Source organism: Aspergillus ochraceoroseus (assembly GCF_002846915.1).
Source record: "Aspergillus ochraceoroseus IBT 24754 chromosome Unknown P175scaffold_8, whole genome shotgun sequence".
Classification (NCBI taxonomy): domain Eukaryota; kingdom Fungi; phylum Ascomycota; class Eurotiomycetes; order Eurotiales; family Aspergillaceae; genus Aspergillus; species Aspergillus ochraceoroseus.
In genome coordinates, this window is record NW_024468483.1 from 947464 (window position 1) to 972552 (window position 25089).

The window sequence follows — 25089 nt, forward strand, 5'->3', positions numbered from 1 at the left end:
GCCATCCCTATAGTCTAGCCTGAACAAGAGTCTACGCCGAGAGACAATCTAATCAGATCGACTGTAACGAACTAAATTCGATTAGGGCTTTGCACTTGTTAGATTACCGGAATGGTTATTACATACAATACCACAATACCTGTATTTGGTACGTATTTCATGACGCTCCGGAATCCACCAAATGTCCCAACGCCATAACCAACGGCTAGCAGCAACTTTACGTAGACAAATAATCCCACACGAGAGCAGCGATTTTTCTCCTGGCTCCTTGGAGTGTGAGACCATTGAGAAAGACCAGAGCCATTCATCGTTAGTGGGTCATTTGTCACGGTGATGCCAACAACCACTGGAAGTCTTGCACGGCGACCAGCACTTGCACAATCCAAGGAACACATTGCACCCATACATAACCGATCTCGGAGACACTAAATTGAACCAAAAAAAATCGCTTTGCAAACGTGTGGGACATCGCTTTGGTTGCCCTCTGATTGATAAGTGGATAGAGAGAGAGGTCTTTTCCGCAACCCGTTCGAGCCAACTCGGAGCGTCTGCCGCAACATCCTCCTCGCACACAGAAACCACACCTATCCTCTCTCCATTTCCAAGATGTACTCTAAATTCTGGCCCAAGGGTGGTCTCCCCGGTATTTTGCATCACTATGTAGGTCCTTTTTCTTCTTCTTCCCAGGGCGAAACTTGATCGCAACTCGCCACGTTCGCTAACGAAGCTCCGGTACCCCCCCCCCCCCCGGGAAATAGACCGAAACCCTCGTCACATTCGAATATACCTCCAGCACCGTTCGCAAACCACACAGTCTCCTCTTCGTCGGCGGCCTCGGCGATGGCCTCGCAACAACGTCATACATGGCCGATCTCGTGCGCGCCCTAGCCCCCACGGAATGGTCGATTTTCACCCTCAACCTCACCTCGTCGTACCAGGCCTGGGGCCTGGGCCATCTGGACCGAGACACGACGGAGATCGCACAATGTCTCACCTACATCAAGGAATACAAGACCGACAAGTTCGGCCCCGGGAAGATCGCCCTGATGGGCCATTCCACGGGGAGCCAGTGCGTGCTGCATTACCTGTGCCGACCAAACCCGCACCCGGGGGTCCCTTTGTTCGACCCGGACTTGGAGCATGTGCGCCGGCCCGAGCTCGACGGCGCGATCATGCAGGCGCCGGTTTCCGATCGGGAGGCGGTCCTGTGGTGCCTGGCCGAGGGAATCGGGGGCAAGTCCCCCGCGGAGGTGCGCGAGGTGTTTGAGAAAGTGGAAGAGCTGGCCAAGGAGGCCGATGATCGCCAGAAGAACCCATGCGACACGGTGCTCCCCATCGACATGACGAGGATTATCTATCCGAGCAATGTGCCGATTAGCGCCCGGCGGCTGCTGAGTCTCATTAGCCCCGAGAGTCCGCAGGCGCCGCGGGAAGACGATCTGTTCAGTTCGGATCTGGGCGAGGAACAGCTCGCGAAGACGTTTGGAGTGGTGCAGCAGCGCGCACTGCTGAAGCATAAGCTGATGGTGTTGATCTCGGGTGCTGACCAGTCCGTCCCGGACTGGGTGGATAAGAGGCAAGTCCTGGAGAAGTTCCGGAATGCGACCACGCGCAATGGGGAGAATGACATTTGGGATGCCGAGCATAGCGCAATTATTCCCGGTGCTTCGCATGCCTTGAGTAATGATGACCAGGCAGAGCCCCGGAAGTTCCTGGTCGAGAAGGTCTTGGGATACTTGCGCGAGGCGGAGAAAGTATCGGCATGAGAGTCTTCTATAAAGCACAAAACTTAGGAACGTTTTTTTCAACCATGTTTTCGTTGTATATAACTTCTCTTTATTATCTTCATAAACAAAATGATAGTCACATTTGATTGTGTAAATTATCAAGTATAATACTCCCTCGTTCATAGTTCACTACCTAGGTACCTAAAAACCTACCTGCTAGAGAGCTGTAAATCTTCCCGTTCCTCCTAAAAAAAAAAAAAAAAAAAAAATTAAATATGTATAATCTAAGATATCACCAAAGCCGTCTAAAACAGAATACCCTTGGTCTGTTGCTTGGTAAGCTTGATGTCCCGGACCAAAAACATCCAGACGAGAGATAGAGACATGACGCAGGTTCCCGCGATCAACATCTTCGTCTGCGCGTCGGCATAGGCAAGGGAAATAGCGTTGCGGACGTCCGACCCTCGTTCGTAGCTGAGCTGGACCTCCAAGTCATCATAGATGGACTCCCAGTCCGGCAAGGCAGATTCCGGCAGACGGCGCTGCAGCGCGCCGGGCAGCGTGTTGGTCCAGATGGCACCGGAGATACTGCTGCCAATGGCACCGCCGGCAGACCCGAAGCAGTTCAGGAAAGCAAGGGCGGAGGCGACGTGGTTGTGGTCAGAGGCAGCCTCGACCGCAACCTGCTGGACGATGATCATCGTGCCGCCGCCGAACGCAATAAAGATCTGGCACAGAATCGGATACCCGACGGACCAGTGCGGGTTGCGGAAGTAGATCATCAAGCCCACCCCGAGCATGTAGAGAGGAACCGAGAAGTAAAGTAGCCAGCGGTACCGACAGGTCTTTTTGATCAACAGCCCCACGATCAAGAGCCAGCAGCCGGACACCACGTCGAAGATGTTGCCGATGTACCCGGCGGTCGAAATGCTGGTTCCGTACACGACCTGGAGGTAGGACGAGTAGTAGTCGCTCCAGCAGTAGTAGGCGACCTGGTAGCAGGCGTCGATGAGGCACGCGCCGATAACGGTGCGGGAGGCCAGCAGGTGCCATGGCAGGAAGGGTACGGGGACGACGAAGCGTTCGGCCAAACCAAAGGCAGCCAGACAAGCGACACCAACGACCAGCATGGTAATAATGGAGGTGGATCGCCATTCATCCTCCATGGAACCGGCAATGGTCAAGGGGAGGAGAAAGAGGACCAGGCCTGCGGCTAGCAGGAAAACGCCCATCACTGAGAATATGGAGTCAAATCTTCCGTCTTGGTAGGGTGAGCGAGGAGGAGGAGGAGGAGGAGGAGGAGGAGGAGGAGGAGGAGGAGGGCTTACGGTCAAACTCGATGATGTAGTAAATGACACTCTGGATCATTGTCCGGCCACTTGCTGGCTTCTCCTTCAAAAGACCCTTCTTCTTCGCCTTGTACAGGTTGTAGCGCAGAAGACCAAACATAGGCAAGGCCACCACGGGAAGTACAATGCAAAACACACCGAATCCCCATCGCCAGTTGAAGGAATAGAAATGCTCAGCAGCCTTGGGACCAGCAAACGCGGTAATAATGTAGGGGGAAGAGGTGAAGGCATAGGCAAGACCTCGATCACGGAGGGTTGATGTATCAGCGGTGATAACATCAATACAAAAGATCATTCCCGAAAATCCGATACTGTAAAACACCTTCCTCATAGTCAGTGCTTCATCATTCGCCATCTGAAAACAAAACAGAGGACCGACATACTTGAGAGGCACAGAACGTGGCAATATCCTTGCAAGTTGCAGACAATATCAAGCCCAAGATCGCGAATAACACCATGAGCATAAACCCCACGGAACGGTCCCAAAGATTGAGGATTTTTGCCAAAGGCATATACGTTGCCGCAGACATAACGCTGGACACAATGTAAATCACAGGAATCAACGAGTGCGACTCGAAGTCACTCGTCACGTAGGCAGACAAACTTCCCGTAATGGTGGACTGGAGAGCGTTCACAAAGTACAAAAGAAACATACTTGACTCTATTGTCAGTCACCATGTTCTCCATGACTGTAGGGCACAACTTACAGAGCGTAAGCCGCTCCCAGGGAAACCTTGTTCCAGGTCAAAGTGATAGCCTCTGCTTGAGTGACACCAGTCTGGGCTTGTTCATCTGGCAAATCCTCCCTGTCCGCGGGATCATCAACAGCCTCCGCAGGGATCTTCAGCTCATTCTGGATTCCTTCTTCGGTAGCACCGCCATTGTCCCGGGAAGGGTCGGTAGGACCCTCTGCCGTTGATGGGTAGCCCGAAGGTCGAGCCAACTTGCGGTGATACGCTTTAAGCATGGCGATTTCGTCAGTATCAGTATCCTCGTCTACCACAGGACCAGCAGAAACAGATTGCCACTTGAGGACAAATTCCGAGAACGGTCAATGGGGGCTGGCCACCCTTTTTACGTTTTTCAAGTTGTTGGATCTATGCTGCACCTATTGGCGCCCAAGGGAAAGCTACTCGAAGCCATCGGAATGTGATCGGACCATACCCAGCTTCAAGTCCAGAGATACAAAAAGTCTCACCACCAACAGAGCCAACGCTGCCAAGTTGCAAGTGCCATCGGCCAAGGCCTCCCCTTATGTGCAATTGGAGAGGAGGTCGTATAAAAGACCTCTCTAGACTCGCGGAAGGACGACGGTATCTGCTTGGCACGAATCCTTGCTAAGCGATGGGAAACCGGAGCTCTTGGTGTCCTTGGCACTTTCTGTTCATCTCTCTTTCTCTCTCTCTCTCTCTCTCTCTCTCTCTGCATTAGGAGGTGGTGGAGAATCAATTTAACAGTAGTTGACGATGGCTGTATTGGTTGTATTGCGGTAAAATATGTTTTGTATGGTATTACAGTACGGTCGTCATTTTGGTATTTCAATACCCCACTAAGCTAGTACAGTACAATACGCCCAGTTGTATGTTTCATTTGTCCAGAGGGGGGGGAAAAAGCCCTCATTCAATACATATCAGATGGATTCCAACGTCACCAACGCGCTTTTAGCGATGTCGGCAGAACTTTAGACCCTCAAGAACTCTGGGCTGAATAATTTCGGATCTGATAACCTTAGGTAACAAGATGATCTCTTCCCTTGGGCGGGTTCTTCATCCAACCATCAAAGCTCCCACCGAGACTGTTCTGTGCCCCCCCCCCTCCTTTCCCTCAGCGGCCTTGGAAAGCCGGTAGGAGTGATTCGGCAGTGGAGAAATCCGAGCTAGTACGGGGCGAAATAAATTGTTGCTCGACCGGCATTCTGCAGCTTTCCACACTTGACCACGACAAGTGCAAAGCGAGCTTCAGGTCAGTCCGTCCGTCCGTCCGCCACCATGAAGTTCGTCCAGAAACTGGCGGGCTACCCGCGTCTGCTTCTGGCCGGCAATCCTACCAAGAGTGATGTAGGCATGCTATTGCTGGGGATCCTATGTGCGATTGCTGCCGGCGTCCCTTTCCCGTTGATTGGTGTTCGGTTTGGTGAGCTGCTGGACGACTTCAATACCGTCACCTGTGACTCCGACTCGAGTACGAGATCCGACGAACGGGGGGACATTAACGGCAACATCCTGATTATTGTCTATCTGGCTATCGCTCAGTTTGTGCTGATCTATGCCCATCTCTCCTTCTGGAGTTTGAACGGCGCTCGACTCGCCCAGAGACTGCGAGAAGTGTATTTACAAAGCCTGCTTCGACAAGAGCCGTCCTATTTTGACAACCTTCCTCCCGGCGAGATCGCATCTCGTCTTAATGGGGACATCCAGGCCATTCGCTCCGGTACGGCGGAGAAGGTGGGCATTTGCATCTCGACGTTTTCCTTTTTCATCACGGCGTACATCGTGGCGTTCATCAAGGACTACACCCTGGCTGCAGAGTTGATCTCCCTGATTCCGGCTTACTTTCTGATGTCCTTTATCGGAAGCCACTATATTGAAAAATATTCCGGCCTGATGTCAGATTACGCCGCCAGCGCTTCATCCATTGCCTCCGAGGCGCTTTCGAACATCACCGTGGTGCAGGCCTTCGGGGCCAATGCTCGCTTGGAAGAAAAATTCTCCAAGGCGCTGAAATCCGCAGAGCATGAAGGTTTGAAGAAGGCTACCGCGGTCGGCATCCAGTCCGGATTCCTGTATTTCATCGCTTACTCGGCGAACGGTCTCGCCTTCTGGCAAGGAAGCAGACATATCGCCGACTCCGTGGGGAATGAGTCCAAAGGCGTCACGGTGGGTGCTACCTTTACGGTGATCTTTATCCTGGTTGAAGGTAAAGCCCCCTCGGGCCACTATCTACTATATAAGCTGGTACTGATGCAATAACAGCTACACTGCTTTTGAGTCAGGTTGCGCCTTTTCTCCATCTGTTTGTGGCAGCGGTGGCCTCGTTCGACAAGCTACGCGAGGACATCGATCGTGAACCCTTGATTGACGGTACTGCCGATTCAGGGCTTCGTCTCCCACAGGCAGAAGAAGGGGGCTTTGAATTCAAAAATGTTTCATTCACTTACCCTTCCCGGCCCGAAGTCACCGTTCTGGATCAAATGAATCTCTCTATCCCCGCCAACAAGCACACGGCCATCGTTGGGCTCTCTGGAAGTGGAAAGTCAACCATCGCAGGGTTGGTAACAAGATTGTATGATCCTACCGAAGGAGAGATCCTGTTCGACGGCCATAGCCTGCGCGAGGTGAATGTCCGCGACCTGAGAAGCTTCCTGAGCTTGGTCCAGCAGGAGCCTTCTCTGCTCGACCGTTCCCTCTTGGAGAATATTGCACACGGCTTGATTAATTCCAGTGACCCGAGCCATTCTCACCTGAAGCCTCTCCTTCTCACTCCCGAGCTAGCCGAACTCGCAACCGAGATTAGGCAAGGCAAGGATCTTATGGCGGCAGCTGCAGAGCGAGGCCCCCAGGTTGTCGAAATCGTCCACTTGGCCCGCAAGGCGGCCACACTGGCAGACGCGGATCCATTCATCTCGGCCTTGCAACACGGATATGGCACGGTTGTGGGTTCGAGCGGACGGTTAATCAGTGGGGGTCAGAAGCAACGAGTAGCCCTTGCCAGAGCCCTTGTCAAGGACCCGGCAGTCCTCATCATGGATGAAGCCACCGCGTCTCTGGATTCAAGGAGTGAACAACGCATCCAGCGGGCGATTTCCAACATCACCAGCGGCAGAACTATGATCACGATTGCTCATCGGCTATCGACAATCACGAGCGCAGACAACATTGTCGTTATGCACAAGGGACATATCGTGGAACAGGGCAGTCACTCGGAGTTGATGGCTAAGAATGGCGCGTACGCCGATTTGGTGAAACTACAAACGATGGGATCCACGTCCGAGAAGACTGAGGTCGCCGTCACCGCAGACAGCATTAATGAATCATCGTCCACGGAAGCCGATATCGAAAAGAGCAGTTATCCCCAGTCTCCCGTCGGACCTGTCCCGGAAACTAGGCCGTCACCTAGTGAGGAAGAAGAAGAAGAAGAAGAAGAAGAAGAAGAAGAAGAAGAAGAAGAGGAGCCCGAAACTCCATCGAAATCTCTGTGGGCCTTGATGAAAGGATACTCTCCAACCCTAAGACCACACCTGCTCATGGTCTTTCTTGCTCTTCTCGCCTCCAGCATTGTTGGCGGAGCATTCTCTGCAGAAGCGGTGATTTTCGGAAATACCGTTGGAAGTCTGAGTCCCTGCAAAACACCGGATAGCATTCGGAATCGCGGTGATTTCTACGGGCTTATGTTCTTCGTCCTCGCAATAATCGAGTTCTTTGCCAACTTGGTCAGTTGGTCGGGATTCGGTTGGGTTTCGGAGAAAATCGTCTACACAGTACGAGTCCTATCCTTCCGGTCCCTTTTCGAGCAAGACCTTCAATGGCACCAGTCCGAAGGCCGGACGCCTGCTCTGCTTCTCTCGTACATCACCCGAGATGGCAATGCCCTGGCGGGCCTGAGCGGCTCTGTTATCGGCACCCTGTTCTCGATTTCGGTGAATCTCATCGCCGCAATCATCTTGACTCACATCATTGCCTGGCGAATTGCGTTGGTCTGTTTGTCTCTGGTACCTCTGCTCCTGGGCGCTGGTCTTCTGGAGCTTCGGATTCTCGGCAAGTTCGAAGAGCGTCACGAAAACGCATACACCAAATCAGTCGACATCGGCGTGGAAGCCGTCTCGTCTATCAAGACCATAGCCGCGCTCTCCCTGGAAGAAGAAACCCTGAGGACCTACCAACGATCCTTGACGGGACCGCGCAAGGAAACCGTCCAAGTCACCGTGCAAGCCAGTCTCTGCCAGGCCATGACTTATTTCCTGGGCAACCTGGTGAATGCACTGGCCTACTGGTGGGGCGCCAAACAGATCATCATCGGCAACTACACGCAGACCCAGTTCCTGATTGTCGTCTTCTCGCTCCTTGTCAGTGCTCTGCTGTGGAGCCAGATGTTTGCCCTGGCCCCGGAACTCACCAGTGCTCGTGCGGCGATGGCACGAATCCTGGGCCTGATTGAGATCGGCTCCGACCAGATGCAAGGACGCGTGCCTCCCCATGCTTTCCCCGGCGTCTCTTCCGACGACGGAAGCCACTTGGAGGCAGCAGCGGAACCGAAGCTTCCCCGGGTCGTGTCCGACAGCCTCGCCTCCAGCGTCCAGCTCCGCGACGTGCACTTTGCTTACCCTGCTCGCCCAGATATCAAAGTTCTCAATGGCCTGAACATCGATATCCAACCGGGGAAGTTCTGCGCCCTCTGTGGGCCCAGCGGCGCGGGTAAATCCACCATCATTTCCCTCGTTGAGCGATTGTACGTGCCAGAGTCCGGAGCCATCGTGATCGATGGCGTCGACGTAACCAAACACCGCGACGTCGCTTTCCGGGACTCGATCGCCCTCGTCCCGCAGGAAAGCGTCCTCTTCGAAGGGAGCATCCAGTTCAACGTTGGTCTGGGGGCCAAACCAGGACAAGAGGTGACTCTAGACGACATCAAAGAGGCCTGCAAGCTGGCCAATATCCACGACACAATCGACGCCTTGCCCGACGGCTACCAGACGCTCTGTGGTCCCAACGGCAGCCAGTTCTCCGGAGGCCAGAAGCAAAGATTATCCATTGCGCGTGCCTTGGTTCGAAAGCCTAAGCTGCTGATTCTGGACGAGTCAACGAGTGCCCTGGATGCGGAATCCGAGAAGCTTCTCCAGGATGGGCTGGAGACGGCCGCAAAGGGTATTACCGTCATTGCCATCGCCCATCGTCTGCACACAATCCAGAAAGCCGATGTCATCTACTTGATTGAAGCTGGTCAGTGTGTTGATCGCGGAACGCATGAAGAGTTGCTGCAGAGGTCAGAGACATATAGGGCAAATGTCTTGCATCAAACCGTTGCATGATGATGATCAATTTATAGATTTGGATACCATTTAGTTTAGATTAAAAAGGCTCCTATTATTACTGTATGATTTTTCATTTTTTTTTTTTTAATACATTTATTTCTATTCCAGGAGTCGATTGGGAAGATTGATCATATATATATACGGAGTAGTAATAGCTACCTGCCATTGAAGATTGCAAATAAGAACCCTACCTAGGTAAGAAGATAATGTCCAAAAAAAACTAGAATTTATATATATATATAAAAAAAAAAAAAATAACAGCAGAAATAACGAGCAGCCTGTCTGTCTCTTGAAAGGCATTCATTCATTCCAATCCACGTCCAAGCTAGAAAGCTCCCTCCTCCTCCTCCTCCAACAACACCAGGTCCGACTTCCCACTGGTCAACGTTTGAACAGCACCAGCCAACTCATCAAGAATTGTCTCTACAAATTCAGCATCGCGTTCGCTTCCCACTACACCAACATGCACCTGCCCATCCCGAACGAACGAAACCGCCTTGACAGGACGAGCAGCGTCCCCGTGCGGATTCATGATCTCAACCCGACACTCAGCGCCCGCAAAGAGCATGGTATCGGAATCATCCCAATCCTGATGATGGACAACGGAGTCAAAGAAGGTCGCCTCCGATGGCCACTGGGTGCACTGCGTGGAAATCGTTTCAAACCCGAGGAAGTCATACGCGGCAGACTCGCCACTCTGCTTCTGAACAGAACGCAGGAGATCCATCGCGGTCCATGGCGTCTCGAACGAGACCCGGACCGGCGTCAGCTGGTAGCATGGGCCCACGACATTCTCGACATTGGCCAAGTCCACCCCACGCCCGGAGGTCACGCTGCCGAAGGTGACGTCTCGCGTGTGCAGACGATTCGCGAGCACCAGTGCCCAGGCCGCCGTGAGGAGGGTTGCGGTCGTGATCTCGTCCGGTGCTTGCGCGGTAGCCACGGCGGCCTTGGTTTGGAAGACGGCTCTATCTGTAAGCTGGCCTGTGCTACCGTCAAGAACGGACCACGACGAGTCCCGCAGAAGATCTCCCCAGTAAGCGAGTGCTTTGGTCTGGCTGTCCTGGTTGGAAACGTGGGAAATATAGGCGGAGAATGGCGCGACATCTGGAGTCTGTTCTGCGCTCCCCGTGTACAAGGCGTCCAGATCCTGGAGCAGCCGGGGCAGCGACACCCCGTCGTATAAGGCGTGGGATAAGCCGAGAACGAGACATGCTTGGCCGTCTCTGCCTTCGACAAGGAAGATTTTCAGGAAGGACGACCCCAGACGGAATTCCGATTCGGCGTGCGACTTGCACAGGTCGGTGACGGATTGCTCGAGGTCCTCGTTGTCTGGCTGCTGCTGCTGCTGCACCGTCACGGGGGACTCCAGCTCGTTCAATACGACCTGGAAGAAGGTTGACTCGTGTTCAATGAAGACCGTGCGCAGAATCTCGTGGGTCTTGACTAGGTTGTTACAAGCGCGGATCAGCTGTTCCCGGTTGATGTCTTTGTGGAGATACAGCATGGTGTATTGGATGGAGGTCCGTGGGGGCTGGACGGTTGCCCTGATGTCGAGGGCTTGAGAATCTGTCACGGGGTATACGTCTCGGATAGACCAAGTTGGATCCGCCAGATTTGGCCGCACCGCTTCAGATAGGAATAGCTCGATATCGGCGAGGCCCAGGGTAGAGAAGGGGACGTAAGCCTGAACCTGCGTTTCAGCAACTTGGCCTGCTTGTTTTAGCCTTCTAGCCGCGTCACCAAGACGCATGTGCTGGAAGATGTCCGCTACCGTCAATCGATGTCCCTGCATGCGAAGACTCGACACCAACTTCATGGCCAGGACAGAGTCCCCACCGAGGCGGAAGAAGTTGTCGTCGACATCAATCTGCTCCGGGCTGATTCGGAGGATCTTCGCCCACGCAGACTGTAGGATGCTCTCTGCGGTAGTCAAAGTGGTTTGAACCGAGCTGTGTGTCCATGCCTGCTGGAAGCCTTCACGAATTTGAGTGAGCATGCCGGAAGTCATTCTCGATGCTAATTGATTGAGCTGGCTGCGGTCGATGTGGTCCTGGTCTCCCGGCAATTTGTCCAGCACAATGTAGGTGGACGGGATCATGAACGACGGAAGAGAGTCACGAATGAATTTATTGAGCTTTTTCAAGGCGAGAGCAAGGCTAACTGGGATCTTAGCGCAGATAGTGGTCTTGGAGCATTGGGAATCGGAGGTTGTGTCGGAAATGATGTCGTGTTGTGCCGACATGACCTCGACAGTGTCCTCGTTGGAAGGTGGATATTCCACGAAAACGACCAGTTCTGGCTCTGATATCTTCTGAACGCCATCGGACAATAATACCTGACATACAGCTCCAGCGGCACGGGCCGTCTCGGGGAGATACCTTGTGAAGTGAGATTCAAGCTCCGCAATGTCCACTGCATGCCCTTGCACTGGAACCACATTCTCCTTTCGCCCAACAAACATCAAGCTGCCATCTTCTCGTAGCTGGACCATATCCCCTGTTGACTGCATTTTCCCTGTTCGTCCAGGGCAACTGGAGCTTCCAGCCACGAGCCAGGCAGGGGATTCAACGGTTTCTCCGGCAAAGAAAGCTCCTTCCAGCCAAAGCTCACCAACACAGCCAATGGGTGACAACAGAGACGGGTTTCGCGAGTTGCAAACCCAGGGAACCACTGCGTTAGGGTACGCCGCTCCTGGCTTAAAGCTCGAATCTGCTCGAAGTGTTTTCGAACTCTCGTCATAGGCCAAAGGGGGTGTTCGATTCCATCGCCAAATCTGGTTCAACTCGGTTTCCGGAAGGCAGCTTATCTCGTCGATTCGCCTGGAAAGGTCCTTGGCTAACTGCAGACAAGCCATCTCTATCTGCGCGAGGATTCGTTGCATTTGCTTGGTCTCAATCAGGCTCGTATCAAAACTGGCGCAAATCCTGAACCCACCCTTTTTAATCCCACATCCTAGCATGAGCGGGTAAGGGTTGAAATGGAGCGCTTCACGGACGACATCCCCAACTTCGAAGCCGAGTTCGCTTCCCACATATTCCGGTTCTGGCTGGATAACCAAGCCTGTGGGGGCTTCGCATGCATGCTGGGCATCCTGACTGACCTTTCGGATGAATTGCATTCCCATGTGTTGGTATGGTGTACGGGCCGACATGGCTTGCTGCACCGTCTGTAAATAAGACCCTACAGAGCTTGATCGGCGAACGTGTATCCGGATAGGCACCGTTGCAATCAACGGACCGACAATGCCTTCAACTCCCGCCAACGCAATGTCTCGACCTGTAAGAGTCTCGCCAAATACGACGTCGTCGCTGCCGGAGTATTGCGACGCCACGAGTGCCCATGCTCCGCGAATCAATGTGGCCATGGTGAATGGCCATCCAGAACTGGTCTCAATGTCTATTTGGTGCTCGACCATACCATCCGGAGTCGGCAGGAAATCTCTAGAAGGCAAACGTGGGAACTGGGGTCCAACGGCTCCTTTCAATTCACGACGCCAGAATTCCTGCATGGCTGTCTCGTCTGTCTCGCGCACGTATTTCACAAACTCCCTCATTTGCGTCTGTACTTCAACGCTCTGGCTTTGCAGCACATCACTAACTTTCTTCAGTATGATAGGCTCCGACCATCCGTCGTAGAGTACGTGATGGACGGTCCACACCATGTATCGCTTGCCATCATTTGAGTCGTCAACAATGGCATATCGAGCAAGGTTCTGTCCAAGTTCCATCTTCTCATTTCTATCAGTCTCCAGATATTGCTCCAGATTGGTTGAATGCTTCCAAGATATGGGATCTTTCAGGACAACCTGTTGCAGGCCAGGGTCTTGCAGTTGGACTAAGCGGGTCCGCAAAATAGGGTTTGCTGCGACAACATCTTCCCAGGCCTTCTTCCAGGAATCAAGGTTTATTGTATTTGACGGTATTTGAGCAACTCTCTGAGCCACATACGCCTCGGCTGATTTGAGCGAAAAGGTGAAAAGTGACTCTTGTGTGGGGGTGCAAGGGTAGATATCCTCGACAGCTGCTGGGGTTGATCCACAGGCCTGTGAAGCTTGCCAGCAGGCGCTCTCCACGGCTTGAGAAATCATTGAAAATGCCTGTGTCTCTGAGACCAATGTCTGAGAGTCGCAAATCTGAACCACACCAGCCATTGCCGTGAGAGTGGGGTGGCTAAAAGTGCTGGCAACACTGAGATCGAGGCCCTGCGCTCTGCAGACAGCAGCGAGTCTCATCGCGGCCAGGGAGTCACCGCCGAGTCCAAAGAAATTATCATCCGGCCGAATGGTGTCTGCATTGAGCTTCAATGTCTCTCCCCATGCCTGTCTTAAACGCTGCTCAATATCACTCAGCTCCCGAGCGGCGGTGTTCCTTGCCCCTTGATCCAGTTGGCGCAAGTCTACAGTTGCACCGAGCTGCCTGAGTCGTTTGCGGTCGGTCTTCCCTGAAATTAAAACCGGGATGTAGTTGACGGGTATGTATGCTGTGGGAACCATATATCGCGGTAGGACTTGAGCCAGCTCCGCATCCGCCTTGGATAAAACTTCACGCTGCTCATCATTCTGCTGTGCGAGCCCCAGTTCCGTGTTCTCATGGCCCTTTGCAGACTGGGGAGCAACGAATGCAACCAAAGTCGGTTGGCTTCCAGATCCCTGAGGAACAATCACCTCGGCAATTACATTGGTCTCCGATGGCAGTCTAGCCCTAAGCTGACTCTCGATCTCACCAAGCTCGACTCGTTGCCCACGCAATTTGACTTGTGTATCCTTACGTCCAACGAACACAATTCCTCCCGAACCATCAGGGTCATATCGTCCAAGGTCTCCCGTCTTGTACAGACGTCCTCGACGACCAGGGTACCCGTTGTGTCCTGCGACCAGCCACTTGGGATCATGAATGAACACGGACGCGGTCTTCTCGGGGTCGTTCAGGTAGCCTTGCCCAACAATCGGGCCCTCGACAAGCAACTCGCCCACGGCGCCAACGGGCATTAGTACGTCATGGTCATTCGGATCCGTAACCCACATCGCTGCTCCATTACCCGGTCCGATAGAGATATAATCCCTGCCAGTCGCAGCGCTGCCGTTAACCGTGCATCCTATCGTACATTCACAGGGTCCATAACCAATAATAATCCTGGTGTCTTGACCCCAGATGGCAACGTCTCTTGCTGAAACCGCCTCTCCTCCAAGGCCAAGACCCTCCATGGACGTTATAACATCAGGATCCAGAATGCGGGCCACTGAAGGGGTCAGACCGGCATAATTGACTCTCATGTCACGGATCACTCCGTTTATATCGTTCAGTCGATCTTCATCTGAGGGGATACAAAGACAGCCACCATTGCCCAAGGTCAATAGCATGCTATCAATGCTGACATCGAAAGCGTAGGATGCAAAATCAAGAACTCTGGAGTTCCCCGTGTAGCCCACCGCTTTCGCTCGAGGAATGGCGCTGCTTGTGTAGGTTTCATGAGAAATAGTGACACCCTTGGGAGTTCCTGTGCTCCCGGAAGTAAAGATGATGTACATGAGGGTAGATGATGGAACGGTTGGTAACTCGGGAAGGACCTGTGATTCCGAAATCTGCGAAAATGTGTCTTCTTCCACAACGATAGATTTTCCACCTGGCATAATTTCATTGCCAAATTCATGCTGCATACGAGATGTGACCCTCATCTTTGCGCCCACTTGGACCGCCATATTTTGGAGGCGAGCAAGCGGAAGGGTCGAATCCATGAGCACAAAGGTTCCTCCTGCTTTCATCACGGCAAGAACGGCGACAATGGTCCATTTTGATTTCTCAAAACACACAGGGATAACATCCCCAAGCTGGATACCCATTTCTCTCAGCAGCTCGGCGACAAAGGTAGAGTACCTGTCAATTTGGCCGTATGTCAAACCGCCATCCCAAGACGCGATGGCATCTTTGTCTGGGGATTTCTGGGCTTGTTTTGAAATCATCTCATGCATGCAAAAGTCATACAGTGGGGGAAGTTCATGATTCCACCCCCATATATCATCCAAGTCACTCATGGTGGGCCTGAGACAGTCCTGCATAGATGCATCTGGAGACAAAAGGCACGTTCTGATGGTGTCCGCCAAAGCGTTGATATGTCGCTTTATTGTATATGGTAGCATACTTTTAGCTTGCCACACGGGACGAATCTTAAATCCATTCTCATGAGAGCATACTTCAAGGTGAAGTACCGGCTTTGTTCATTAGTTGTCAGCCTTGATTAGCAAAAGAGAGAGAGAGAGAGAGAGAGAGAGAGAGAGAGAGACCACCCACCTCATCTTTAGCTTCCTGGGAAAGAGAGCCAGTGCTCAAGAGAAGAGACACAGGACCGGTAATATCCGCGCACTGACTTGGTACAACTTTCGCTATGTGGCTAGAAATGGCTGCCACTGTATGTCCAATAGAACTTTCTAGGCCGGTCATTACTTCATTCATCGACAGAGACGTTTTCACCAGCTCATTTCCAGAACTATTTATGCGATTTTTGTACGCCCAGTCAAACGCAATCTGGCCACCATCGCTGGCCCGTAGCAGTACAATGAGCCAGGACAAAAGGAAAAGATCCTCTCTCAAGCCTGTCGGAGTGGTCTGATCGGGCATAAGACCGATGAGCTCAAGAGAGCGGAAACAACCATCCCCATCAAGCTGGCTGGCAGATAAGCCGTCCGCTTGCCCATTTTCCCGCTGATTATATGTATCTTGAGACTGTATTGAGCCCATTCTCCCGGCCGGCCAGTTCTTCTGTCCTGGGGTGGAAGATTGACTGGTCGTTTGACGTACTAGCGCTGGGTTTGAGTCTAGGAGGACAGAAGTGGTATGGTGTACGTTATATAGCCAAGTAGTAGGCAAATGGCCCTCTCATGCAGGTAGCGCACATAATCGTTCGAGCGAGACCGGTCGTCGCGGGAGATTGTGGATTCGACAGGTTGGAGCCCACGCTGTTTCGAAAGCAAGCAGAGCAGCGAAGCCTGTGGCTGGAAATTTCACCTGCAGAATGGGCATTTACGTTTCATTGCGTCACGTAATTGACTGACGAATTGGACCCTATATTTGGAGCATTCGATGGAGTTTCTGACGGAAAGTTGGGCAACATATGGAATTGGGAGGAAATTGTACGGAGTAGATATGCGTTATTGAGGAAATACACGAACGAGGTAGAAACAGTACTGACTGGTATGGTATGGTATGGTATGGTATGGTAATGTTTCTGGTTTATTACATCTACTATGTTACAAGCTGTACGGCCGCCACCGTGGGCTCCGTTTCTCTACAAATGCCCTCATTCCCTCATGGAAATTCTCCCCCGCCATAAGCCTTGGATACCAGTTGTCTACCAAAGCGGTACTGCCTTCTTCCACACTGGCTATTTCCCATGCATAGTGAAGCCCCTCCATGGTAACGCGGAGGCTGTCGGGACTATTCCCGGAGATGGCTGTTGCGATCTCCACTGCAGTGCGCAGGAGCTGGCTATGCTCCACAACCCGATTCACCAACCCCCAATGTTCGAGCTGGGATGCAGGAAAGCTCATGCCACTCAAGGCCATCTCAGCCGCTCGCTGCTTGCCTATGATGCGAACCAGCCGAGGCAGAGAGCCAGCAACGGCAGCAACTCCACGTTTGACCTCAGGGAGTCCAAAGGTCGCCTTTTCACTGGCAACGACAATATCACAATTGACCACCATTTCAAATCCACCACCTAGGCAGAATCCGTTGACAGCAGCGATGATGGGTTTGCCTCCTCTGCGGCGAGGAAGCCCGGCCAGTCCAGGTGCGGTCATCTCATTTACTGTGCCGCTCTCATTAAGTTGATTCCATTCTGAGATCGAATTAGGGGTCTAAAGCCGGATCCAAAAAAAAAAAAAAAGAAAAAGGAGAGCAGTACCTTTGAGATCAGCCCCAGAGCTGAAGGACTCTCCTGTGCCAGTAATTATCGCCACTTGTAGACTTGGTTCTGTATCAAACCATTCCCAAAGTCGTTGTATCTCAGCACTCATGGCGAGGGATATGCAATTTCGCTTCTCCGGTCGATTCAACGTGAGGAGGAGAATCTGAGGTGCGGGAAACGAAACCAAAGCTCCTTGGACTGGGGGATGCTGCATGTCTATTGTCATAGCTCTATACGTATAGAAGGCTTTAAAACGAGAAGACTTTGGCATTTACCGTATTTTCATCAAACAAGGTATAATGAACATATGTGAAACCGAGGAACGACCACTTTAAGAAGTAGCCCGAGGCTATATCATCCCAACTATTAACTAGTTAGTATTGACCAGTCCATATATCCCTCGATGGACCACGGACCTTTCGCGTTTGGAAAACCCAAGGTAACAAAACAAAGCCCCTCCTCTGTTAGGTATTCTACAAACCCCAGTTATATCCGATTTCCAGTCCAAAGTTACGTCCACATGAAAGATGAATCCACTCAGGTACTCCCTTTAGCTTTATTTTACTCCGTACAAGAACCAATGTTTGGCATGATCCTCCCCCCGCTTCCCCAATTCAGTTATACGTCCTACACCGGAGCATATATTTATTAGATGTGGGCCGGTGCCATCACTGGGCCAGATGGACGAAATTCCGATACACACTGTATCGAATACAATTAGATCCACATGGCTTATAACACAATTCGAGAAAAAAAATTATCCTTCGTACGGTAAGAAAATGGCTTTCGGGTGATGTACGGAGTATTAGATCCACCATCCGTATCAATCTAATCAGATAACCGGATCCCATACGCTATTCAAAGTGGAGCATCGACCTCTTGTAAGTTTGCATCGACTATGGAGTAATGATGAGATGAAAATCGAGACCGGTCAATAATAATTCTCAGATCCGTCCCTCCATTTTTCCGAGTGGTTGAAGAAATGAAAAATGAAAACATTAACAAGGAAGACACGGGAGACAAGAATCGATTGCGTCTTCTCGTATACTACGGTTACATGGAACGATACAGTACCGACGCTAGTATGGATTAATTTACTGCGTAATACCAAGACAAACCACAGCTGGAATTTAGGTGTATGTACCAGCGTCTAGAAAAAAAAAATCACGAAATCAGATTAGATAGAGAGTCATATTTTCGAGTCATTTCCAAGTGGCGTTCTTTCTTAGAAGGACTCAGGAGAATGTCTCGTATTCGGTCCACATCAGATAACTTCAATTCATCGCTGTCGGGTTATCTGATGATCTGATAATCTGCATCTCAACGATTTCCCAGATTTAGCTGTATATGCGTGCGGTGCAACATTCCACGGCTAGAGGCTTCTTTTTCCAGCCAGTATCGACACCTTGAATCTAGTATTACGGACTTGGTTCTACTCTGTCGGTATGGCCAGGGTTGCTCCTCCTCAAAACGGAACGCAGAGGTACTTTCCAAAATAGGAAATCAACAGAATCCTTACATAGGAAGGCGGTGTACTGTCAGCATGTGGCAGAAAAATGAAGCCTGAAAGTCTGCCTGGAAATTCAGGATCCAAGTGGGGGAATCTTTCTTCTTTTTTTTTTAGCAGCGAAATCGGCGGGTGTTTTCACTTTGATGTGCCCCTCCTCCGTCACTACATGCTTAACTCATTGAGTCATAACTATCCTCATTATTTCATCTGCTTATAATCATCTATCCCATTCCATCCTAGTGCAGATTGACGCCCATATTTTTGAAAAGGGACATCGTCACTGCTGCCATGGGGGTCGATTTACAGCAGCGCCTTGAGCGATGGGCTCAGAGACTGCAAAACCTAACCGTCTCCCCCCTCACCCGCGATTATCCCGACACCCAGAGTCAGGACATTCCCAAGAGAGCCATTGAAGCTTTCGAGTCACTCAAGCTTCCCAGTGATACAGCGTCCGCTTTGCAGAAGATCTCCGGATCCTCGTCCGGGTTCTCCGTTTTCCTCACTGCCTTTGTCGTGCTCGTTGCTCGCTTGACTGGGGACGAAGATATCGCCATTGGCACCAGTGTTGGGGATGACGGTCGTCCCTTTGTCCTGAGAGTCCCCATTGACCCCTCCGAGTCATTCCTTCAGCTATATGGCAAGGTCCAGACGGTAGGTTTTGCCAATTGCCTTTCTACTAACACTGCCTGATCTCACACACACACACACATTCTAGGCCTTCGACCAAGGCTCAGCCGACCTTGTTCCTCTAGGTAGCCTACGATCTTATATCCAAGAAAAGTCTCAATCTGAACGAACCCCAATCCTATTCCGCTTCGCCGCATATGACGCTCCCGCTGCCTCCCAAGAATATCCCGCCAATACCTTTGAGACTACCGATCTGGTGCTCAATGTTGCTACCGGCTCGACGATGGAGTTGGGAGCGTACTACAACCAGCGACTCTTTTCGAGCGCCAGGATCTCCACAATCTTGAACCAACTTTCCCAATTGGTTGCAAATGCTACCGGCAATCCCGGAGAGGCAATCGGTCGTATCGATTTCATGACTCCCGAGCAGCGCGCTCTCCTCCCCGACCCGACCGCCGATCTTAAATGGTCCAAATTCCGCGGCCCAATCCACGATATTTTCGCTGAAAACGCCGAAAAGCACCCCGAGAAGCTCTGTGTGGTAGAAACCAAGTCCGCGACGTCCGCTCACCGCGAGTTCACATACCAACAGATCAATGAAGCATCAAATATTCTGGGCCATCACCTAGTCCAGGCGGGGGTCGAGCGGGGAGAGGTTGTCATGGTGTACGCCTACCGTGGTGTCGATCTAGTTGTCGCCGTTATGGGCATTCTCAAGGCCGGAGCAACCTTCTCCGTCATTGATCCTGCATACCCGCCAGAGCGCCAATGCATCTACCTCGACGTTGCCCGTCCTCGGGCACTTATTAACATCCAGAAGGCCACCAAGGATGCTGGCGAGCTATCTGAGAAAGTGCGCGCCTTTATCGATGAAAACCTGGAGCTCCGTACTGAGATCCCTGCTCTTGCCTTGCTTGATGACGGCACTCTGCTAGGAGGCTCGGTTAATGGACAGGAGGATGTCTTTGCCAACGAGGTACCCCTAAAGTCCAAGCGAGTCGGTGTCGTCGTTGGCCCAGACTCTACGCCTACCCTCTCCTTCACCTCTGGTTCCGAAGGTAGACCCAAGGGTGTCCGAGGTCGGCATTTCTCCTTGGCATACTATTTCCCTTGGATGTCTGAGACATTCAACCTGACTCCCAATGATAAATTCACAATGCTCAGCGGAATCGCCCACGACCCAATCCAAAGAGATATTTTCACTCCCCTCTTCTTGGGAGCTCAACTCCTGGTCCCCGCGCGCGAGGACATCCAGAACGAAAAGCTTGCTGAATGGATGCGTGAATATGGAGCCACGATCACTCACCTTACCCCTGCCATGGGTCAAATCCTGGTGGGAGGTGCTTCTGCCCAGTTCCCCGCTCTTCACCATGCCTTCTTTGTCGGAGATATTCTGATCAAGAGAGACTGCCGTTCCCTGCAAGGGCTGGCCCCGAACGTCAACATCGTCAACATGTACGGAACAACTGAAACCCAGCGTGCGGTCAGTTACTTCGAAATTCCAAGCTTCTCAAGCGATGGCGGATATCTTGATACCATGAAGGACGTTATCCCCGCAGGTCGTGGAATGGTGGATGTGCAGATGTTGGTGGTCAACCGCTTTGAACCCAGTCGTATTTGTGCGATTGGTGAGGTGGGCGAGATCTACGTTCGCGCCGCTGGTCTCGCCGAGGGATACCTTGGTTCCCCAGAGCTTAACCAGAAGAAGTTCCTGACCAACTGGTTTGTGGATCCACAAACATGGGTGGAAAAGGACAAGGCTGATTCGCAGGGTGCCAACGAGCCCTGGCGGGAGTTCTACGTCGGGCCAAGAGATCGCTTGTATCGAAGCGGAGATCTTGGCCGATACACACCTTCGGGAAATGTGGAATGTTCCGGTCGCGCTGATGACCAGGTGAAGATCCGTGGTTTCCGCATTGAGCTTGGAGAGATTGATACTCATCTTTCGCGCCATCCTCTCGTGAGAGAGAATGTGACCCTAGTGCGTCGTGACAAATTCGAGGAGCCGACCCTCGTGAGCTATTTCGTCCCTGATATGAGCAAGTGGGCATCGTGGCTGGAGAGCAAGAACCTCAAGGACGATGAATCTGCTGAGGGAATGGTAGGCATGCTCCGACGTTTCCGCCCCCTGCGCGACGATGCTCGAGAGCTTCTTCGCAGCAAGCTCCCTGCCTACGCTGTACCCACCGTTTTCATCCCGCTCAAGCGTATGCCACTCAACCCCAACGGCAAGGTCGATAAGCCCGCATTGCCCTTCCCGGATACTGCAGAACTTAGTGCAGCAGCGCCTCGGCGCAAGTCGTCCCTGTTGCAGGCTCTTTCCGAAACTGAGCAAGCTCTGGCTCAGATTTGGGCCCAGCGTATCCCTAATGTCACCGCTCGCATGATCGGCCCTGATGACTCGTTCTTCGATCTTGGCGGCCACAGTATCCTCGCCCAGCAGATGTTCTTCGATCTCCGACGCAAATGGCGTGGTGTTGATATCAGTATGAACGCCATCTTCCGCAGCCCGACTCTCAGAACATTCGCTGCTGAAATCGATCGTCTCCTCAGCTTTGAATCTTTCGCCAGCAATGATGACAAAGGCCCCAGCGCCGAGGCTGAAACGGCTAAAAAGGAAGCTGACGATGAATACTCCCGCGATGCCCGCAAGTTGGCGGAAACCCTACCAAAAACATTCCCAACTCGCTCCGACGATATTCTTTCTAGTGAGCCGACTATCTTCCTCACTGGCGCCACTGGTTTCCTCGGTGCCCATATCCTTCGGGACCTCCTTACCCGCCAGTCTCCTTCTGCCAAGGTAGTGACTCTGGTGCGAGGCAAGACCGAGGAACAAGCCCTCGAGCGTATTCGCTCCACATGCCGAGCCTACGGCTTCTGGGATGACGCTTGGACTAGCAGACTGCAGTGCGTGTGCGGAAGCCTTGGAGAGCCACGCTTCGGCCTCAGTGAAGCCCTTTGGGACGACTTGACCAAGCGCGTTGATGCAGTGATCCACAATGGCGCTCAGGTCCACTGGGTGTATCCTTACTCTACCCTCAAGCCCGCCAACGTCCTGGGTACCATTGACGCTCTGAACCTTTGCGCCACCGGCAAGCCCAAGCAATTCTCCTTCGTCAGTTCTACCAGTGTCCTTGACAGCGACTACTACGTTGAGGAATCCGAGCGGAGTATCGCGGCTGGCGGTGCTGGGATCAGCGAGGACGACGATCTTGAGGGAAGCAGCGTCGGTCTGGGCACTGGCTACGGCCAGAGCAAGTGGGCAGGAGAGTATCTTGTTCGGGAAGCCGGCCGAAGGGGATTGAAGGGAACTATTGTTCGTCCCGGTTACGTTCTTGGAGACTCCAACAGTGGAAGTGAGTTGACCCCCCCCCCCCCCCTTTTTTTTTTTTTTTTCTCTCTCAATCAAACAATGAACAATGAAGCAATCAAAAACTAATCTAGACTTTTTTTTTCCCTCACAGCTACCAACACCGATGACTTCCTCATTCGAATGATCAAGGGATGTATCCAGCTTTCCGCTCGGCCCAACATCAACAACACCGTCAACATGGTCCCCGTTGACCACGTTGCACGCGTTGTCATTGCCGGCGCCTTCCACCCTCCACGTGCCCCCATCGGTGTTGCCCAAGTCACCGGACATCCCCGTCTTCGCTTCAACCAGTTCCTGGGTGCTCTCCAACTATACGGATACGATGTACCCCAGGTTGACTACGTTCCATGGTCCAAGTTGCTTGAGCAGTATGTCAACGACGGACAGCATGATGACCCTGAGTCCCAGCATGCTCTGTAAGTTTCTCCAATTCAGCTTCGACTCGTGTCACTATTAGCGCATATCTAATGTGGGGTTTCTAGTATGCCCCTCTATCATTTCGTGACAGCGGACCTTCCGTCCAACACTAAGGCCCCTGAACTAGATGACATCCAGGCCGCTGCTTCCCTGCGAGCCGATGCCGCCTGGTCCGGCGTTGATGTTTCTGCTGGCGCTGGAGTAACAGAGGAGCTAGTCGGCCTCTACGTTTCTTATCTCGTCTCCATTGGATTCTTGCCTGCGCCGCCGGCTTCAGATGCCGCTCGTCCACTGCCCGCGGCCAAAATCACCGAGGATCAGAAGAAAGCGCTGGCTAGCGTTGGTGGTCGTGGAGGCACTGCGTAATATTGCTCAATTTTGGGACTTGCCAATTTTATTTTTTTTCCCCTTTGGTATCATTTATATTGGGTTCTAAAAGCAACTCGTTTTAGATAGTGATATGTGTTTTTTTTTTCTTTTTTTTGGTTCCCATGTTGGCAGCCTCTGCGTTTGTATATAGGAAATGAAGTCAAAAGATAGAAGAATACCACCTGATGATAGCCCATCTAGATAACTCACCTTACTTCATAAACCAGCTGACGGGCAATATTCCTGTTAATTAATTTGCCCTTTGGTTGATCATGCAATGCGGCCTCAGCGCGGGACGGGCAGAAGGACCGGAGACTCTCGGTTCACGAGCGTGGGGAAGTTCCCGTCAGGGGGGAAGCAAAAAGGATGTTCTCTCCCTAACAACTTCACCGAACCCATCCTTATATCCCCCTCCCCTCCCCCTCCAAAAAAAAAAAACAAAAGAAAAAGAAAACAAACCGATATACCAGCTTTCTGCCTGCTCGAGAATTCACATCGTTCTTTCGGTCTGTCTGTCCTTTGCATAAACTCTCCAACATGGCGACTTCAGGTAAGTCCAGATTTTCATTTCTTGGCATTTTGAACGGTTGAGCGGCCCGCAACCTCTTTCTCGCGATGATGGATTCTCTGCTTTTCTTCCTGCACACCCTGTCGTTCTTCACCCGCTGTACCGTTGAAGATTGTTGTATATAGCCCAATATTGTTTGTTGGTGTATCGCGGACGACTTTGAGGGGGGATAGATCTCCTTCAGAGATAAGCCAAGTTCTCTTCGGCTGTCCCAACGTTCTTTTTTTTTTTTTTTGAGTCATCGGTCACGTTCTTCAACCCCCTTCAGCCCTGCTTTTTCCTCGACCCAGGCACACAGATAGAATATCAGTCGACGCGATGAATGCCACAAGGCTTCTTCCGCGTCTACTTGCCCCTGGACGAGCCACAGCAATCCGCGGCACCCGGACATCATTATCACGCAACTGCTCCCGGTCGGCAAAGGGCGCTAATAAAGTTTCCTCCATAGACTCATCCTCCACCGATCGATTCATCGCTGCCCTTGGGCTCAACAAGGAGTGGGCATCCAAAATTGCCAAGGAGCAGCCGGAGCTCTTCCCAACGCTTGCTGCTGGCCAGAACCCGGAGATTCTCTGGATCGGTTGCTCCGATTCCCGTTGTCCCGAGACCACCCTCCTAGGCCTCAAACCCGGTGACGTCTTTGTTCACCGAAATATCGCCAATGTCTTGCACCCTAGCGATCTGAGCTCGTCGGCCGTCATCGAATATGCCGTCCGTCACCTGCGGGTGAAACACATCGTTCTCAGCGGACACACTTGCTGTGGAGGTGTTGCTGCTGCGCTTGGCAATAAGCAGCTTGGGATCCTGGACCCCTGGCTTCTGCCTCTGCGACAACTGCGCGAAGAGAACCTCGAACTGCTGCAGTCATTGTCGGCGGACGAAGCGGCTGTTAAGCTGGTGGAGTTCAACGTTCTGGCGGGTGTCAAGGTTCTGAAGCAGAAGAACGTCGTACTGGAGGCTATGCAGCAAGGACTGAAGGTGCACGGAGTGGTGTACGATGTGTCCAGCGGTGTTATTCGGCAGCTGGATACTAGCGAGCCGGCAGATGTGGTGAAGGCACGACTCACCTCATTCAAGACCGATGTCTAGAACGGGGGGTTTTTTTTTTCCTTATCTCATTTGGATATTTAGTTAGCGGGTTTGAACAGGCAGCCCTCGGGCTGTATTTCACTGGGCATATAAGTGAGCGATGCAACGGGCGTATTTTTGGACGGGAGAG

General features: G+C 52.2%; 7 protein-coding genes across 7 annotated transcripts; 4 read left to right on the top strand and 3 right to left on the bottom strand.

The window, feature by feature from the left end:
- Positions 1-247: 247 nt before the first annotated feature.
- sidJ (putative siderophore biosynthesis lipase/esterase) lies at positions 248-1879 on the top strand. Its single transcript, XM_040894864.1, has 2 exons — positions 248-660; positions 759-1879. Exons 1-2 carry the CDS (start codon positions 607-609, stop codon positions 1764-1766), a joined length of 1062 nt encoding a protein of 353 aa, XP_040749645.1. The 5' UTR covers positions 248-606; the 3' UTR covers positions 1767-1879.
- An 18-nt stretch (positions 1880-1897) lies between these two features.
- mirD (putative MFS siderophore iron transporter) lies at positions 1898-4043 on the bottom strand (the record flags this gene model as incomplete). The annotated part of the gene is made up of 4 exons (XM_040900448.1): positions 1898-2961; positions 3056-3398; positions 3460-3730; positions 3784-4043. The coding sequence occupies 4 exons, from the start codon at positions 4041-4043 to the stop codon at positions 2033-2035; spliced, it is 1803 nt and encodes a 600-aa protein (XP_040749646.1). The 3' UTR covers positions 1898-2032.
- A 985-nt stretch (positions 4044-5028) lies between these two features.
- On the top strand, positions 5029-9290 carry P175DRAFT_0485559 (ABC transporter ATP-binding protein). The gene is made up of 2 exons (XM_040895600.1): positions 5029-5992; positions 6049-9290. The coding sequence occupies exons 1-2, from the start codon at positions 5065-5067 to the stop codon at positions 9099-9101; spliced, it is 3981 nt and encodes a 1326-aa protein (XP_040749647.1). The 5' UTR covers positions 5029-5064; the 3' UTR covers positions 9102-9290.
- Positions 9291-9418: 128 nt separating this feature from the next.
- Positions 9419-16123, bottom strand: sidD (nonribosomal peptide synthase SidD; the record flags this gene model as incomplete). Its single annotated transcript, XM_040900963.1, has 3 exons — positions 9419-15315; positions 15395-15918; positions 15997-16123. The coding sequence occupies 3 exons, from the start codon at positions 16121-16123 to the stop codon at positions 9430-9432; spliced, it is 6537 nt and encodes a 2178-aa protein (XP_040749648.1). The 3' UTR covers positions 9419-9429.
- A 227-nt stretch (positions 16124-16350) lies between these two features.
- Positions 16351-17232, bottom strand: sidH (enoyl-CoA hydratase/isomerase family protein; the record flags this gene model as incomplete). Its single annotated transcript, XM_040900197.1, has 2 exons — positions 16351-16937; positions 17004-17232. 2 exons carry the CDS (start codon positions 17230-17232, stop codon positions 16351-16353), a joined length of 816 nt encoding a protein of 271 aa, XP_040749649.1.
- A 1572-nt stretch (positions 17233-18804) lies between these two features.
- Positions 18805-23299, top strand: aarA (L-aminoadipate-semialdehyde dehydrogenase; the record flags this gene model as incomplete). The annotated part of the gene is made up of 4 exons (XM_040900198.1): positions 18805-19167; positions 19232-22499; positions 22608-22932; positions 22999-23299. The coding sequence occupies 4 exons, from the start codon at positions 18805-18807 to the stop codon at positions 23297-23299; spliced, it is 4257 nt and encodes a 1418-aa protein (XP_040749650.1).
- Positions 23300-23569: 270 nt separating this feature from the next.
- Positions 23570-25074, top strand: P175DRAFT_0361529 (carbonic anhydrase). Its single transcript, XM_040892923.1, has 2 exons — positions 23570-23852; positions 24319-25074. The coding sequence occupies exons 1-2, from the start codon at positions 23840-23842 to the stop codon at positions 24957-24959; spliced, it is 654 nt and encodes a 217-aa protein (XP_040749651.1). The 5' UTR covers positions 23570-23839; the 3' UTR covers positions 24960-25074.
- The last annotated feature ends 15 nt before the right edge of the window (positions 25075-25089 follow it).

Coding starts and splice junctions, on each gene's coding strand:
- sidJ (XM_040894864.1), top strand. CDS start 607: ATGTACTCTAAATTCTGGCCCAAGGGTGGTCTCCCCGGTATTTTGCAT. Junction 661..758: donor CCGGTATTTTGCATCACTAT/GTAGGTCCTTTT, acceptor CCCGGGAAATAG/ACCGAAACCCTCGTCACATT.
- P175DRAFT_0485559 (XM_040895600.1), top strand. CDS start 5,065: ATGAAGTTCGTCCAGAAACTGGCGGGCTACCCGCGTCTGCTTCTGGCC. Junction 5,993..6,048: donor GATCTTTATCCTGGTTGAAG/GTAAAGCCCCCT, acceptor ATGCAATAACAG/CTACACTGCTTTTGAGTCAG.